This window comes from Equus quagga, chromosome 8 (genome assembly GCF_021613505.1).
Source record: "Equus quagga isolate Etosha38 chromosome 8, UCLA_HA_Equagga_1.0, whole genome shotgun sequence".
NCBI classification, from domain to species: Eukaryota; Metazoa; Chordata; class Mammalia; order Perissodactyla; family Equidae; genus Equus; species Equus quagga.
Genome location: NC_060274.1, coordinates 110,126,820 through 110,141,715, shown reverse-complemented (window position 1 = coordinate 110,141,715; position 14,896 = coordinate 110,126,820). Strand labels below are relative to the sequence as shown.

The 14,896-nt window shown below is 40.1% G+C and overlaps 1 protein-coding gene and 1 long non-coding RNA gene across 8 annotated transcripts in view; one reads left to right on the top strand and one right to left on the bottom strand.

Annotated features, from left to right (window-relative positions):
* Positions 1-14,896, bottom strand: part of MKLN1 (muskelin 1) — a 320,604-nt gene that overhangs the window by 201,481 nt on the left and 104,227 nt on the right. The window contains exon 6 of one of the 6 annotated variants that reach the window (XM_046670335.1): positions 13,464-13,599. The exons of the other annotated variants lie outside the window; for them this stretch is intronic. Within the exon in view, the coding sequence (XP_046526291.1) occupies positions 13,464-13,471 (8 nt within the window). The 5' untranslated portion in view covers positions 13,472-13,599. The remainder of the gene's footprint in view (positions 1-13,463; positions 13,600-14,896) is intronic. 6 annotated transcript variants of the gene reach the window in all.
* Positions 1-14,896, top strand: part of LOC124244066 (uncharacterized) — an 85,313-nt gene that overhangs the window by 28,338 nt on the left and 42,079 nt on the right. For both annotated transcript variants that reach the window (XR_006889878.1, XR_006889879.1), the window contains exon 3: positions 12,359-12,539. This is a non-coding gene — a long non-coding RNA (uncharacterized LOC124244066). The remainder of the gene's footprint in view (positions 1-12,358; positions 12,540-14,896) is intronic.

The following is a 14,896-nucleotide window of genomic DNA, read 5'->3' as shown; positions in this document are numbered from 1 at the left end:
TGGTCAATTGATTTTTTGACAAGGGTGCCAAGACAACTCAATAGGGAAAGAATAGTTTTTTCAATAAATAGTGCTGAGACAACTGGATATTCCAGGAAAAGAATGAAGTTAGACCTATACCTGACACCATACAAATAAATTAATTCAAAATGGATCATAGACCTAAATGTAAAACTATAAAACTCCTAGAAGAAAACTTAGGAATAAATCTTTATGACCTTGAATTTGGCAATGGTTTCTTAGATATGTCACCAAAAGCAGAAGTGACAAAAAGAAAAAAATAGACAAATTGGACTTCAAAATTAAAAACTTTTGTGCTTTACAGGACACCATCAAGAAAGTTAGGAGCCGGCCCTGTGGCCAAGTGCTTAAGTTCGCGTGCTCCATTTTGGCGGCTCAGGGTTTCGCCAGTTCAGATCCTGGGCACTTACCTAGCACCACTCATCAAGCCATGCTGAGGTGGCGTCCCACAGAGCAGAACTAGAGTGACTTACAACGGGAATATACAACTATGTACTGAGGGGCTTTGTGAAGAAGAAGAAGAAAAAAAGAAAGTTAAATAGCAACCCACAGAATGGGAGAAAAATATTTGCAAATCATATATTTGACAAGGAGCTTATATCCAGAGTATATAAAAAGCTATTACAACTCAATAATAAAAAGATAAATAACCCAGTTAAAACATGGGCAGGAAATTTGAATAGAGGTCAGTCCAGTGGCGTAGTAAGTAAGTATGCATGCTCCGTTCCAGCAGCCCGGGGTTCACTGGTTCAGATCCTGTGTGCCAACCTATGTGCTGCTTATCAAGCCATGCTGTGGCAGGCATCCCACATATAAAATAGAGGAAGAGGGGCTCAAATGTTAGCTCAGGGCTAATCTTCCTCAAAAAAAAAAAGAAAGAAATTTGAATAAACATTCCTCCAAAGAATATATACAAATTGCCAATATGCACAAAAAGAGATACTCAACATCATTAGTCATTAGAGAAATGCAAGTCAAAACCACAATGAGATACCTCTTCACACACACAAGGATGGCTATAATAAAAACAGAGAATAACAAGTGTTGGTGAGGATATAGAGAAATTGGAACCCTCATATATTGCTGGTGGGCATGTAAAATGATGCAGGCACTTTGGAAAACAGTTTGGCAGTTCCTCAAAATGCTATACATGCAGTTAGCAAATTACTCAGCAATTCCACTCCTAGGCATATACTCAAAAAAAATGAAAACATATCTCCACACAAAAACTTATACATGAATATTCATAGCAGCATTATTTATAATGGCTAAAAAGTAGAGACAACCTATGTCCATAAACTGATGAATTAATAAACAAAATGGGATATATCCATGCAATGGAATATTTTCAGCCATAACAAAGAATGAAGTACTGATACATGCTACAACATGGATGAACCTTGAAAACATTATGCTACGTGACAGGAGTCATTCACAAAAGACCACACGTTGTAGGTAAGGTCTTTAAATAGATAATTAAATTAAAATGAAGATGGGCCCTAATCTAGTATGGCTGGTGGCCTGATAAGAGGGGGAAATTTGGATGCACAGAGATACACCAGGCCTGCCTGTGTACAGAGAAAAGACCGTGTGAAGACATAGCAAGAAGGTGGCCATGTGCAAGCCAAGGAGAGAGGCCTCAAACTTGCCAACACCTTGATCTTGGACTTCTAGCCTCCAGCACTGTGAGAAAATAAATTTCTGTTATTGAAGTCACCCAATCTGTGGTATTTTGTTATGGCAGCCGTAGCAAACTAATACCGTGGTTCTCTTGAGTATGTAACAATAATGTGGTGCATAAGAAAGGCCTATGCTTTGAATTATTGCATTTTGCAGGGGGGCATCTTCTGATCACTCATATCATCAATTGTTAGAAATGTGAGAACTCTCCAGAAGATCAAGTACTGTGCAGTAGTTACCAGGAACAGGACTTTAGAGCCCTGGCCTTTAAGAATGCCCTGTTCACCAACCCGAAAGAAGGTAAAATACTTAAAAAAAGATCTCTCCAGACTCTCAGGATTTTCATAAATTGTTAGAGACTGATCCAGATGTACTTAAAACCTGGGAAAATGTCATTTAAAATGATGTTTAATTACTGAGAACTTTTAATAACATGAGGAAATGATTATATTATAATACTAAGTAAAAAATTCAGAATGCAAATTTAATATGTATAGATAGAATCACCTTATCTGTGTAATGATATGCATAGAAGAAAGACTGAATAGAAACATAGTCAAAGTTAACATTAGTTTTTCTTTGTGGTGAGATTACGGTTAATTTTTGTTTTTTTCTTTGTACCTCTCTGTATTTCTGAATTTTCCATAGTGAGCATATATTAGTTTTATAATCACCAAATATGCTTATATTTTAAAGATTAAAAATTGGGGCAAAGGGTATATAGCCCAATCCTGGGACTGAGTCATCTCCAGAAGACACAGTACCAGGACTCATAGATGAGATGTGAGTGCTGGTGGAACCGTGATGCCCACCTGTCCTCTGGGATTTGGCCATAGGGTGTCTCCTCACGCCTGGAAATTCAAACTATGCTCCTGAAGTGCTCTCCTGTCTACAACAGGTCTCTGAACACATCCTCCCTTCAGACCTCTAAGCCCTGACTCGGAACTTAGGCTCTTCTTTCTGGATTCAGGTGCCCACCCCTCTTTCTCCACCAAGGACTCAACGCAACCTCTCCCTTCCTCCCTCACACCTTTCTCCCAACATTTTGTACTCTGAAGCTACCCACAGTGACACACTGACACCTGTGTCCTTCATGTGCAGAGAGGCTGAAGTGTAGCAGGCACAAGATGAGAGGAGGGGGACAGGAGAAGAGAAATACTGAGGAAAATGTTTCTGAGATTTCCGTCCCTGTGGAGGTTTGACACTCCTGGTCTCTGTCTTCTCCTTCTCTTGTTCCTCCTCCTTAGATGAGGGGCTTAATCTGATTAGTGAACTGTGAAGTACACAGGGCGTGCTCAGCTCAGTTTCTCCTTTCCTCCTCTTAGGTATCCGTCTGCCCACAGTGAGGATATCAACTTGCTCTGCTCCTCTGGGGGCAGAGTCCCCTTCCTACCCTGACACCCAGTGTGAGGAGGCCTGTCCTGGTCACAAGTTACTTGTGACTGGGTGAATGAATCTACCTAATTCTAAAACTCACTCAGTATTTAGTATCCCATTATCTCTCACAATAAACAGCCTTTATCAGCAATCGAGGTCTCCATCTGCTCACTCTTTCCTCTCATTTCTCATCTTGACCAGAACCCAGGGTGGGGACTTGGGAAAAGAAAGCTATCAGTGGGAACTTCTGAGAGACCTGAGAAGGAAATAACACATGCCGAGTCAACTATGTGCCCAGCATAAAGAGAGGAGCTTTACATATGTTCGTTTATTTAATCCCCACAACCACCCACAGTAGTTTACATTATTTTCTCATTTCACATAAAAGGAAACTGGGGCTCAGAGAGGTTAAGAAACTTGCCTAAGATTTCACAGCTAGTGAGTGGCAGACATCTCTCTGACTTCAAAGTCCAAGCACTTTCCACTGCATAAGACATTGACTTTGGGTGCCACCAAGACACTCCTCAGGGACTGAGGCAGCAGTCTTGTCTTTGTTAATACTTCATCCTAACAAACTGAGCTATCAATTAAGCAACATGCAAGGGAGGCAGAGTTGATACAACCAAAAGACAAGGAACAAGGTGGTTATAAAACTGTAGACTGAAAAACATCAAGAAATTAATTTTTCCCCAGATTTCTTGGAGACTTTTGGACAAATGACCTCTCCCAACCCCCAACTTGTGCTCTGGCTTCCTCAGTTGTAAAGTAATTCAATAATACTGAGTGCTCCTCAAGTTAGACTGCATGTCATGCTTCCCTGAGACTGGCCTCAGCACAGTTGTCCCTTTGTCCCCACTTGCCATTAAAAAACAAATATATGTCATATTGCCATGGGTAGCACATGGAGTAAAAATAATTATAATGAATAATGAGTCAGCTTAACAATATATGAAAACCAGAAGTAGTGAACCGATGAGCAGAATATGATATTAAAGTGCCAGCTATAGGGACTGACCCTTTAAACAGACAAACTGAAAAAGATGTTTTGATCTGACCCCTGAAGGACAGTCAGCTGGCAGGCTGAAGCAGAGTCACTGAGAGGGCCAACAACTCCCCAGATGCCAGGGGACCAGGCAGCATTTCCAAGAGCTCAAACCACTGCTACTTTCTTCTCATCTTCCCAAGAAAAGCTCAGAAAGTGCAAGGGCACCCCACAGGCCACTAAGCACATTCCCAGTCGGCCTCCAGGGAAATCTGATGCTGAAAAATAGACCTTTTCCAAAATAGTGGTTCAAGCCAGATGAGGAATTGCAGAGAAGACAGCCTTCCATGGAAAATACCCTGCCTCGAAATCCCCAACGTCTTCATTAGGGAACTGAAAACACAGGCACACCAGCTGGTCTCAACTGCTTTGAAGCACTGTGGTACAGTAGAAGGAGCAATGCTGTAGGGCTGGCAACAGGAGACTAGCCTTCTAGTCCCCAGCTCTGCCAAGTTTTAGCTGGGTGACCTTGGCAAAGGTACTTAACTTCTCTGGGCCTTGCTTTCCTCATTTGTTAAATGAGGTTTTACTAGACAATGGTGTCTTCCAGTTCTGAAATCCTATCTTTTATCTTTAGGTTAGCACCTTACATTTAAAAAAAATTAAAGCAAGCTCTTGGGTGTTGTGTTTCTCAGAGGTCCTGTTATTCCAGTGATCATGCCTCTCACCTTTTCAGTATTCTTCATTGGCTTCCCTTCCTCTACAAGATTAAACCTAAATTCTTCAGCATGGCATCCAAAGTTCTTTGTGATCAACCCATGCCTATCTATCCAGCCATCCTCCCCTTACTGCCACCTATCACGTATTTTGTACTTTGGTGATACTGGACTGTTTGGACCGTCCCCCCCCCCCCCACCCCGCCCCAATACTCTTACTGCAATATCAAACATTTATTGAGCATGTACTCTGTGTTAGACACTCATGCCAGTAAGCCTTTATACATACTCTTCTCTTTGCTTGGACTGCCTTGTATTAATTAAGGTAGAACCCACTGCTGTAACATATAAGCTGTAAAATATCAGTAGATTAACACAATAGAAGACTACTTCTTAGTCATGTAACAGTTCAGTGTGGCAAGCAGCCTTCTACCCGGGTCCTTCTATTTTGCAGCTCTGCCATCCTCTAAGCTTTGGAGTCCTTTACTTCCAGAGCTAACAGCTGGAAAAGAAAAGGAAGAAAAGGCACACCTACTTCTTAACCTAAGCCCAGATATGATGCACATCATTTCTGCTCACATCCCATTAATGAAACCAGGTCACCTGGCCCCTCCTAGATGTATAAGGGATTGGAAATTGGTTAGGCCTCTTCCCTGAAAAATTTCACACTGAAGAAGGAGAGCACAAGTCTTTGATTGTCAACCAGTCTCATGCCCTTCCTTTGACTTGTCTACTTAGCAAAGGCTTATTCACCTTTCAAACCTCAATCCAAATGCTACCTCCTTTGTGAAGTCTTCCCTGACCTACATAGGCAAATTTAAGTCCTCCTTTTCCTATGCCTCACTGCACTTTTCACATTTCTCCATTATGACAATTATCGCAATGTACCGTATGGTTTGCATGCCAGTCTACTCAACTGGACTATGACCCTTGAGGGCAGGAATCTTGTCTTTAAATTTTTGTATTTGGAAAGCTTAGCATAGTGCCTGGTAAATAGCAGTTTTACAATGATATTTAATGAATATTATCAGTGAGTGAAAGAATGAATGAATGATTACCCTAAGGAAAAGAAGCTGTTTTTTACAGAGGAACAAAGACATCAGTTAAAAACAAAACAAAACTATTGGTGATTCAGGATTCTTCAAAATGCTAAAAAGAAAATAAGCTTCCCATACAAATGTTACAATTATAATTAATATTTTGCATTGATTTTTATTTAGAATTTGTCTCTCCCATAAGCTCCATCAGGGTAGGGATCTTATATGTATTCTTCTTTGCTCTGACCCTAGCATCTAGCATACTGTCTGACACATTGTACATATTCAATAAAAATTTCAGAATGAATGAATAGATTAAGAAATAAATGAAGACTGCACCCTTAATCCCATGAGTCATATAATAAATGCATGGATTGGATTATAAGAGGAAAGTGTGGATGGGGCAGTAAAAACTTACTACCACAACTTAAAAAAACATAACAGAGTTCACATCAGGACCTTACCATCATTATCTTGTACAGTCCATGTCATCATCCTCTTTATATAAGAAGAACAAACATTGGAGGAAGCTAAAACTCAATGGGAATAGTAGCCTGTGAGTAAATGAGGACAAATGGATGTCTCTAAAATGGTTGCACAATGAAATAGCCTTTGTAAATTGGTTAATGAGAGAAGCAGGAAGCAAGAGTGCAGACAATTACAGAGCTGTGACAACTGTGAAAAATACATTGATTGAGAAAAGACAAAAACATGTTTTTCATAGTTTTTAAAGAGATATAGAGACAGTTCTTTAAATGTTTATAATACATTTATTCTCCTCATAGGTCTCATGTGACAAAGTTTGGTTAAGATATTACATATAGCTTCTGGTGCATCACTTGCCAGGCTTTGTCATGGGAACCATCTGACGAGAAGGGCGATGTGCAAGTGCATCAGCAACTTCCAATCAGAACCTCTGCATGAGCTTGGTCCAGGTATCTTGGAACTCTGGGAAGTCCTAAATATAAACAAGTGAGTTCACAGTGTGGACTGATTTGTGGTGGTAACTAGATTGATGCTGATGTTGGCAGATAGACTTTTTTCCAAAAACTGACCAAGACGTTAATGGTAGGTCTAGGCATTAAGTGACCTGAAAATAGGACAGTACATTTATTTTGCATACCTTTGATGATACACAAGAACAAAACAATTGGCCTACCCTGAGGAACTATCTGTCTCCCTTTACGCATAGCAGAAACTGCTATGAGCTGTGCACACAGCTAGACTATAATTCCTAGCCTCTCTTGAAGCTGAGCAGAGCCTTGTGACTCAGTTTCGGTCAATAGAATGTGGATGGAAGTGATGGGTACCAGTTCCAGGTCTGGCCCATAAAAACCTTGTGCAGTGTTAATCAGGCTCTTTTCCCACCCACTGGCTAGAGAGGATTCTGAGAACCCAGAAGAAGATAGAGCCACAAGTTGGAAGAAGCCTATGTCATTGAGTTACTGCGTAGGATTGATCACCACGTTCCACACCTCTCCACCGCTACCAATCCACACTGGACTATGACAAGAACAATACATTTTTACTGGATCAAACCATTGAGATTTTGAAGTCACCATTGATAACAATTAGCCTGTCTTGAGTAATACAACCCTGTTTCCCAACTTTCCTCCTGGTCACGAGTAGGAAGAGAGACTAGGTTAAATTTCTGGAGCCTCAATGCACAGCTTTAGAGGATCAAGATAAAAGAAGGTATCAGAGACCAAACTCAACAGCAGGGAATATTGCATTGAGTAGGATTCTGGAGTTAATTTTAAAGACTTTCCCACAGAGCTGAAGCCATGCATACTAGCCTCTGCTTATCTAACCAGTCCCTGCTGGACATTTTCATACTCTTGGGAGAACAGTGAATAACCACCTCCAAACTAGCTCATATGAACCTCCAGTGCAGCCTGTTTGGTTTAATATGCTTAGAGTCTAGTCAGATAATACCACATTTAAAACCTGTCTTGTGTTGCTTTTTTTTTTTTTTTGCTATGCATGGTGATTAAGAAGAAGAAGAAAAAAGAAATTAGTAAGTAATTTTATGTTTGGAGATACATTTTTTAAATGATTATATAAGGTTAGGTTGAGCACAGTACTAATGGATCATTATGGGGGAGCCAAGCACTGTGGCAAAAATGAGGTCTTTGGGTGCTTGCCTGAAGATGTTATTGGGAAACTTCTGTTTACTTACAAGACTTTGAAAATTAAATCCTCCTTCAAGTAGCCTCCGGGTGTTAAGGACAATAAATAAAGACCTGCTGATTGAAAACGCTTTAAAAACAACTTGTTATAGCCTTTAAAATAACAAGGGATAAATTCAGCTTAAAATAGAATATTCCAAATTCAGTTAGCTTGCCCAACAGAAACACCAAGATTAAACCGGATTCTACATGTCTCTAAAGATGCTCCACCAAAGGAGGTTTAGCAGTGGCTTGAGACAAGGGCTCTAGAAAATGCTAGATAGCTTCCGGCTGTTAGTTGTAAACCTGAGCCCATTAATGGAAAGGGGGCAATTGATCTCCCTATCTTGGGAGTGCCTAGAGAAACGGATGAACTGGAAGATAGTCACAGACCAGGGGGAAGAGGAGGTGAGAGGTTTAGGAGAAAGTCTCTTTTCTTAGAAGAGTCCCTCTGGAGCTGAAATGGAAGAAGCCGACTTGGGACAGTACTTTTCTCTTCAGAGAAATAAATCCTATTGCCCCATTTTTAAGGGGTGCATGCTAAGCTATGATGATCCTCTAAATTTCCTAATTTCTTCCACAAACTTTATCTTCCATCTCTTTTACCAAGACTCTCCATTCCTTTTTCTTCCCTAAAATCCAAGTCTCCATAAACAGCCAGGTAGCCAGGAAGAGACTTGGTACTTCTTGAGGCTCATCACCAGAGCTGTGTCAGAATCACATGGATCAGAGGAACAGGTGGGCTCAAGGAAATGGTGCTCAGGTAGGGTTAGGAAGCCGAACATCCCCCTCAAGATAGGATCCGTTCATCAACACAAAGGATGCGTGACTTCCTTGTACATCTGCTCAGGGGATGAGCCCTCAAGACTTGACAGGAGTTCTTAAGGGGGCCTGGTGTGGCCATGCAGCACCACGTTATGTGAGCGCTTCCCAATCTCTGCTCTCAATGATCAAATTCATTTTTTCTCCAAGAGCTAAATGCTTTGAAGGATTTTTATCTACTAAATAAATTACATTTGTAAAGAAAAGTTATTATTTATTAGGTATCAGGTATTATATTAATGAGTGCTTTACACACATTATCTAAAATCTTCACAGTAGTCTGAAAAATAGAAATTATTGGCCCCTTTTTACAGATGAGTAAACTGAGGTTCAGAGATGTTAAGTAAATTGCCCAAGTCTTATTGATAGAAACTAAATTCTGGTTAACTTCACCTCCACACCTGCATACTTTCCCATATACTCTCTCTATCCTATAGACAACACACACAACCAACCAGAACTTTTCTTAGTTTGAAGAAACAATCTTCACAATGAGTTGCTGTGGCATAATCTCCCCCACCTTCCAGCCCTCACACCCTCCAAAAAGGAAAGAAGCTTTCCATTATCCTGGCCTGATTCCCTGACTCCTCCTACTTCTACTACCCTCCAAAAAGAAAGAATCTTTCCATTATTTTAGTCAACGTGTTCAGGCTTTATTGTGGGTAAATAGACAATATCTTGTAGGGTTTTTGAAGTACTGGACATGGTTCAAATAATTCCATTATTATCCTTATAGAACTTTGAGAGCCCAGAGAGCCCAGACTAGACACTGGAGCTGGCAGTTCAAATCAAAGGGAAGTCAGGCAGAGGAGAGTTCAGAGAACAGACCCAGGCACAGACCTCCTCCTCTGAGATTCTCCCACTCTTGATTGAGTATTCAGTATTGACTGAGTATTGAGTATTCAGTGACGTACCATGGGTTGATGTGAGGCAGGGAATCCTGTGGGAACACAAGATTTGGTAGTGGGAGTAGGAGGAGTCAGGGAATCAGGCCAGGATAATGAGTGAAAAGAAAGTAAGGAAAAAGAAGAATGAGTGGGAAGGGAGAGGGATGAGGAGAGAGACAGAAGAAGAGGGAAGGAAGAGAAAAGAAGATAAGAACAGGTATATATAAAAAGGAACAAGAAAAGAAGAGAAAAGGAAAAGGATGGATGACCCTTTACATTGTTTGGTCTTGTAAACTACTGTTGGGGTCTTCATCACCAAACGTAGTAACCCCCAATGGAGGGGATAAGCATGTGTTTCTGGGTCTGCTGAGCAGAGCTATTGTTGAAGAACTATTTCCTCGAAGGGACTTTCACCACTTCCCCTCCCCAACTGGAAACTATGAAGCCAGAATCTTTAAAATTTACAGAATAAATGGAGAAAAAGGATATTACTAATTCCAGTTGTAAAATGGAAATTGTTACTTCTGTACCCTAAGGTTAAGTACTGTCCTGCTATGCAGAAAATTCACAACTCCCCTATCTTTGTGCTAGCTGAAAAACAAAATGACAAAGCAAACACAAAAAAACAAACAAGCAATAATAACCAAAAACTCCCTCTGGGTCTCCAGAAATAACAGGGCAACCTTGAGCAGAGTTTAACTGACTTGGGTATTTAATCGCTGTAAAATAAAAGGGTTTGTTTGGAAATTAAAAATAACTTATTTTCCTTAGAACCCCAAATTCTTAGTTTTAATAATGAAATCCTTTAACCTAGTTGCTTATATTTCAATGGATCTGTTAGTTTATAGTAGCTAAAAGACAAGAGGTAAATATCAAACAAAGAGAACAGACATATAGTTTTTCCTTACTCTAAAATTTAAACAATACTCAAAAAACATGTAAAGATCTATCTATTCTGCATCCAAAGAAAGTGCTCTTCCTTAATTTTTTATTCTAGAGTCTAAAGTGGTTTGGGGTAGGGGAGAGGAGTGGAGGGCGGAGGGGAAGTTATTTTTAAATACCATAAAAGATTCTTCAGTATCTGAATTCCCAAAGTGTTCTGACTGTTTTTAATAAGTGTTAGCAAAAAGATCTATTTATCCATGGTTAAATTTTGGCTAATGACCAATTTCAGAGTACCTTCTTCTGGGCCCAGAGAAAAAGTAGTCTCTGCTAGACTTCATATTCTAGAAATTTCTGCCCTAATTGACAACCCTCAGATATAAATTTGAACTCCTGTGTCTACTCCACAAAGAGGTTAAAGCCTCAGTCTTAATCCTCTTATCCTTTATACAAGATAAAGACTGTATCCGAGGTGCCAAGCTACTCCTCAGAGCCCCTTTTTCTAAACATTCAAAGTGGGGATAATCATTTTAAAATTGTGCAAGTCAAGTCCCCATTTTTAATTTTTTTTAAATTTTTTTCTTTCTTTTTTTTTTGAGGAAGATTAGCCCCCTGAGCTAACATTTGCCACCAATCCTCCTGTTTTTGCTGAGGAAGACTGGCCCTGAGCTAACATCTGTGCCCATCTTGCTCTATTTCATATGTGGGACACCAGCCACAGCATGGCTTGATAAGCAGTTCGTAGGTTTGCACCCGGGATTTGAACCAGTGAACCCCAGGCAGCTGAGGTGGAATATGCGAACTTAACTGCTGTGCCACCGGGCTGGCCCCCAAGTCCCCATTTTTAAAAAACATTTTTTAACAGGCTGTCCTCATCTTAACCCAGTGATCAATAGTAGCCTTATCAATAGTGAGACAACCAGACATTATGTACAGCCTAATACAATGCAGTAGGAAGTACACAGCATTATCTGTGAAGAATTCTTACCAAAATGTTTAACCTGATCTTATCAAGCCTTTATATCTAACTTTCAGCTTACAAGAAATACAGAGGACAGAAGAACAAGTTTAACAACACCATGATAAAACAATAGACAAATCCAGAAGGTGGGACATTCTACAGAACAATTAGCCCAGAATCAAGAAGTCAATGTCATGAAACTAAAATGCATGTGAGTGTGAAGAGAGGAAACAGTTCTAGATTAGGAGCCTTAAGAAACATATCAACAGAATGAAATATGTGGATCTCATTTGAATTAACTGTCTTTCAAACAAGTTTAGGGGGAGGACAAAATGGGGAGTTATTCTGGAACAGTATAGAGTTTGTTTGGGATAATAAAGTTCTGGAAATAGTGGTAGCGGTTGCACAACATTGTGGATGCACTTAATGACACCAAATTGTACACTTAAAAATAGTAAAAATGGTAAATTTTACATTATGTATATTTTCCACACAATTTTTAAAAAGACATTTTGGGGACAAATGGGGAAAATTTGAATGTGGATGGGTATTACATGCTATTGGAAAATCATGTGAATCTTAAGTGTGATCATGGAATTGTGCCTACCTAAGAAAGATGTGTTTATTATTTATAGATGAATGTTGAAGTATTTAGGGGTGAAATACACATATTTCTATAACTTGCTTTAAATTACTTCAGCAAAAAAAAATAAGACAAAAAAGAAAGATGAAAAATATACGGCAAAATTTTAGCAATTGTTTGATCTGGGTGATAGATATCGGATGTTCATTATACTGTTCTAACTTCTTTTCTGTATGTACCAGAATTTTGCAAAGGAGAGGGTAACCATGGACAAATCACCTCTCTGTACAACAACACAAGCTACAAATGGAGTTCTGAGCTGGAAGCATGAGTCACCCTGAGGTGCGATGATCTCTGGAAAGCCAAACTTCCCAGAGAGAAGAAGCTGGGGAGCACAGGATGCGTATTGGTGGTCACAATCATGTAAGTCTAACAGAGGTGTTACATATAAAAAAGCAGTCAAAAAGAAAGTTCCAAAGGGTGAAGAAAAAGTTTCAACCCAAAACCGGAATGCAGGAAGTCTGCACAGAGAATCATTGCTCTCGGCTATAACTGGCTTCCCAGCTACCCCACATCCTCCCGCTGGATTTGGGCTGCTTAATCACACTGAAAGGTCAGACCGTTTCAGTTCTGGGAGCTAAACAGAGAGGAAAAGGACTGTTGTCCCCAAAGGCATCCTGTAGATCAATTCCCTTTTACAAATCAATGCACCAGAAAGCACGTCACTAGGTTGTCTCTCTTCTAGATCGTTAAGAAGTTCATCTCCATCTTATTCTTCTTGGAGAGGAGAACTTCAGCGTACCCTGACTAGAAGTGCACTCCAGCAGAGAAGGGACGACGACTTTGAAAAAAATAATCACATAAGGCACTAATAAAAGCTCTGGGAATGTGGGGCTCGCCCCGTGGCCGAGTGGTTAAGTTCGCGCACTCCGCTGCAGGTGGCCCAGTGTTTTGTTGGTTCGAGTCCTGGGCGCGGACATGGCACTGCTCATCAACCCACGCTGAGGCAGCATCCCACATGCCACAACTAGCAGGACCTACAGCACAGAATATACAACTATGTACTGGGGGGCTTTGGGGAGAAAAAGGAAAAAATAAAAAAAAAAATCTTAAAAAAAAAAAAAAGCTCTGGGAGTGTAAAGGGATGGCTCTCCCTGCCCAAAATATCTGATAACATCTGCAAAGCACCTCATTTATTCAACAGTTGTAACCTTGCTATGAAACACAAATCACTTTAATAATTCTGCAATTTCCTTCCGGGTAAAATCTTACTCGGAAATCTTGAAATGAGCAGCTTCCTCTAATGGGTCTTTGATTTGCAGGGAAGAGTAAAGCATTCTTACTTACCAAGGCATTCTGCTCAGGTTTGGTTTGACCCTATCATCTCTACCTGCATCTCTGTATCTCTGTCAGGAATCTTCCTCCAACTGAAGAGCATCTAGGAGAGGGCCATCAACCTTCTCTCTCTCTTCTCCTTCCTATTCTGCAAGAAGAGACAGTACTATCTGATTGTAGGCGTAGGGCTACATTTACAGTGGGTAGGGTCCCTGGGCCTCCCCTGCCCTTCCCTCCCCTCTTCCCTTCCCTCTCTTTTCTTCTGTTTCCTCCATCTAGGTGGCCTCAGTGTTAGGAGGGCATTTCTCTCTCATGCGATGAAGTTCAGCCATTTGGTTCTCCTCTATTCTCCCAAATGCTCTTAATTGTTCTTATCATCACACCCAGTGGAGGGTAATAAAATTGCAAGATTCAGATTTGGGCTTAGGACAAGGAAAAATGCCCTCTAAATTGTCTATCTTGGCTCTGAGATCTAGGCCAGTTTACCAGAGAGCTCTGTATTAGCATTTTAGGAGCAACCTGATTAACGAAATGTTACGTTACTATTGGCTCTGTACTGTCAGGGGTAAGGGTACAAACATAACCACAATCAATTTTGGAATACTTTATCACTCCCAAAAGAAACCTTGTACCCATTAGCAGTCACTCCCCATTTCCTCCTAACCTCCTCCATCAGACCTCAGCAATTAGAGAATTGCTACTCCATTTTCTGTCTCTATAGATGTGCTTTTCCAAACATTTCATATAAATGTAATCAGTCTTTTGTGACTGGCTTCTTTCGTGTAGCATGATGTTTTTAAGGTTTACCCATGTTGTAGTACTTCATTCCTTTTTATTGCCAAATAATATCCATTGTATGGATATATCATATTTTATTCAACCATGCATTAACTGGTAGACCTTTGGGTTGCTTCTAATTTTAGGCTATTATGAATACTGCTGCTATGACCATTCATGTACAGTTTTTGTGTGGACATGTTTTCATTTCTATTGGTTGTGTATCTAAGAGTAGAATTGCTGGATTATATTGTGGCTCTATGTTTAATCTTTTGAGGAACAGCCGGACAGATTTCCAAAGTGGTATACAGTTTTACATTCCCACCAGCAATGTATGAAGATTGCAGTTTCTCCTCATCCCCACCAACTATCTGTCTTTTTGATTGTAGCCATCCTAGGGTGTATGAAGAGGTATCTCATTTGGATTTGACTTGCATTTCTCTGATGGCTAATGATGTTGAGCATCTTTTCATGTGCTTATTGGCCTTTCATGTATCTTCCTTAAAGGAATGTCTGTTCAAATTCTCTGTCCATTTTAAAATTGAGTTATTTGTCTTTTTATTATTGAGTTGTAAGAGTTCTTCATATATTCTAGATACAAGTTTCTTATCAGATATAGGATTTGCAAATATTTTCTCCCATTCTGTAGATTGTCTTTCACTTTCTTA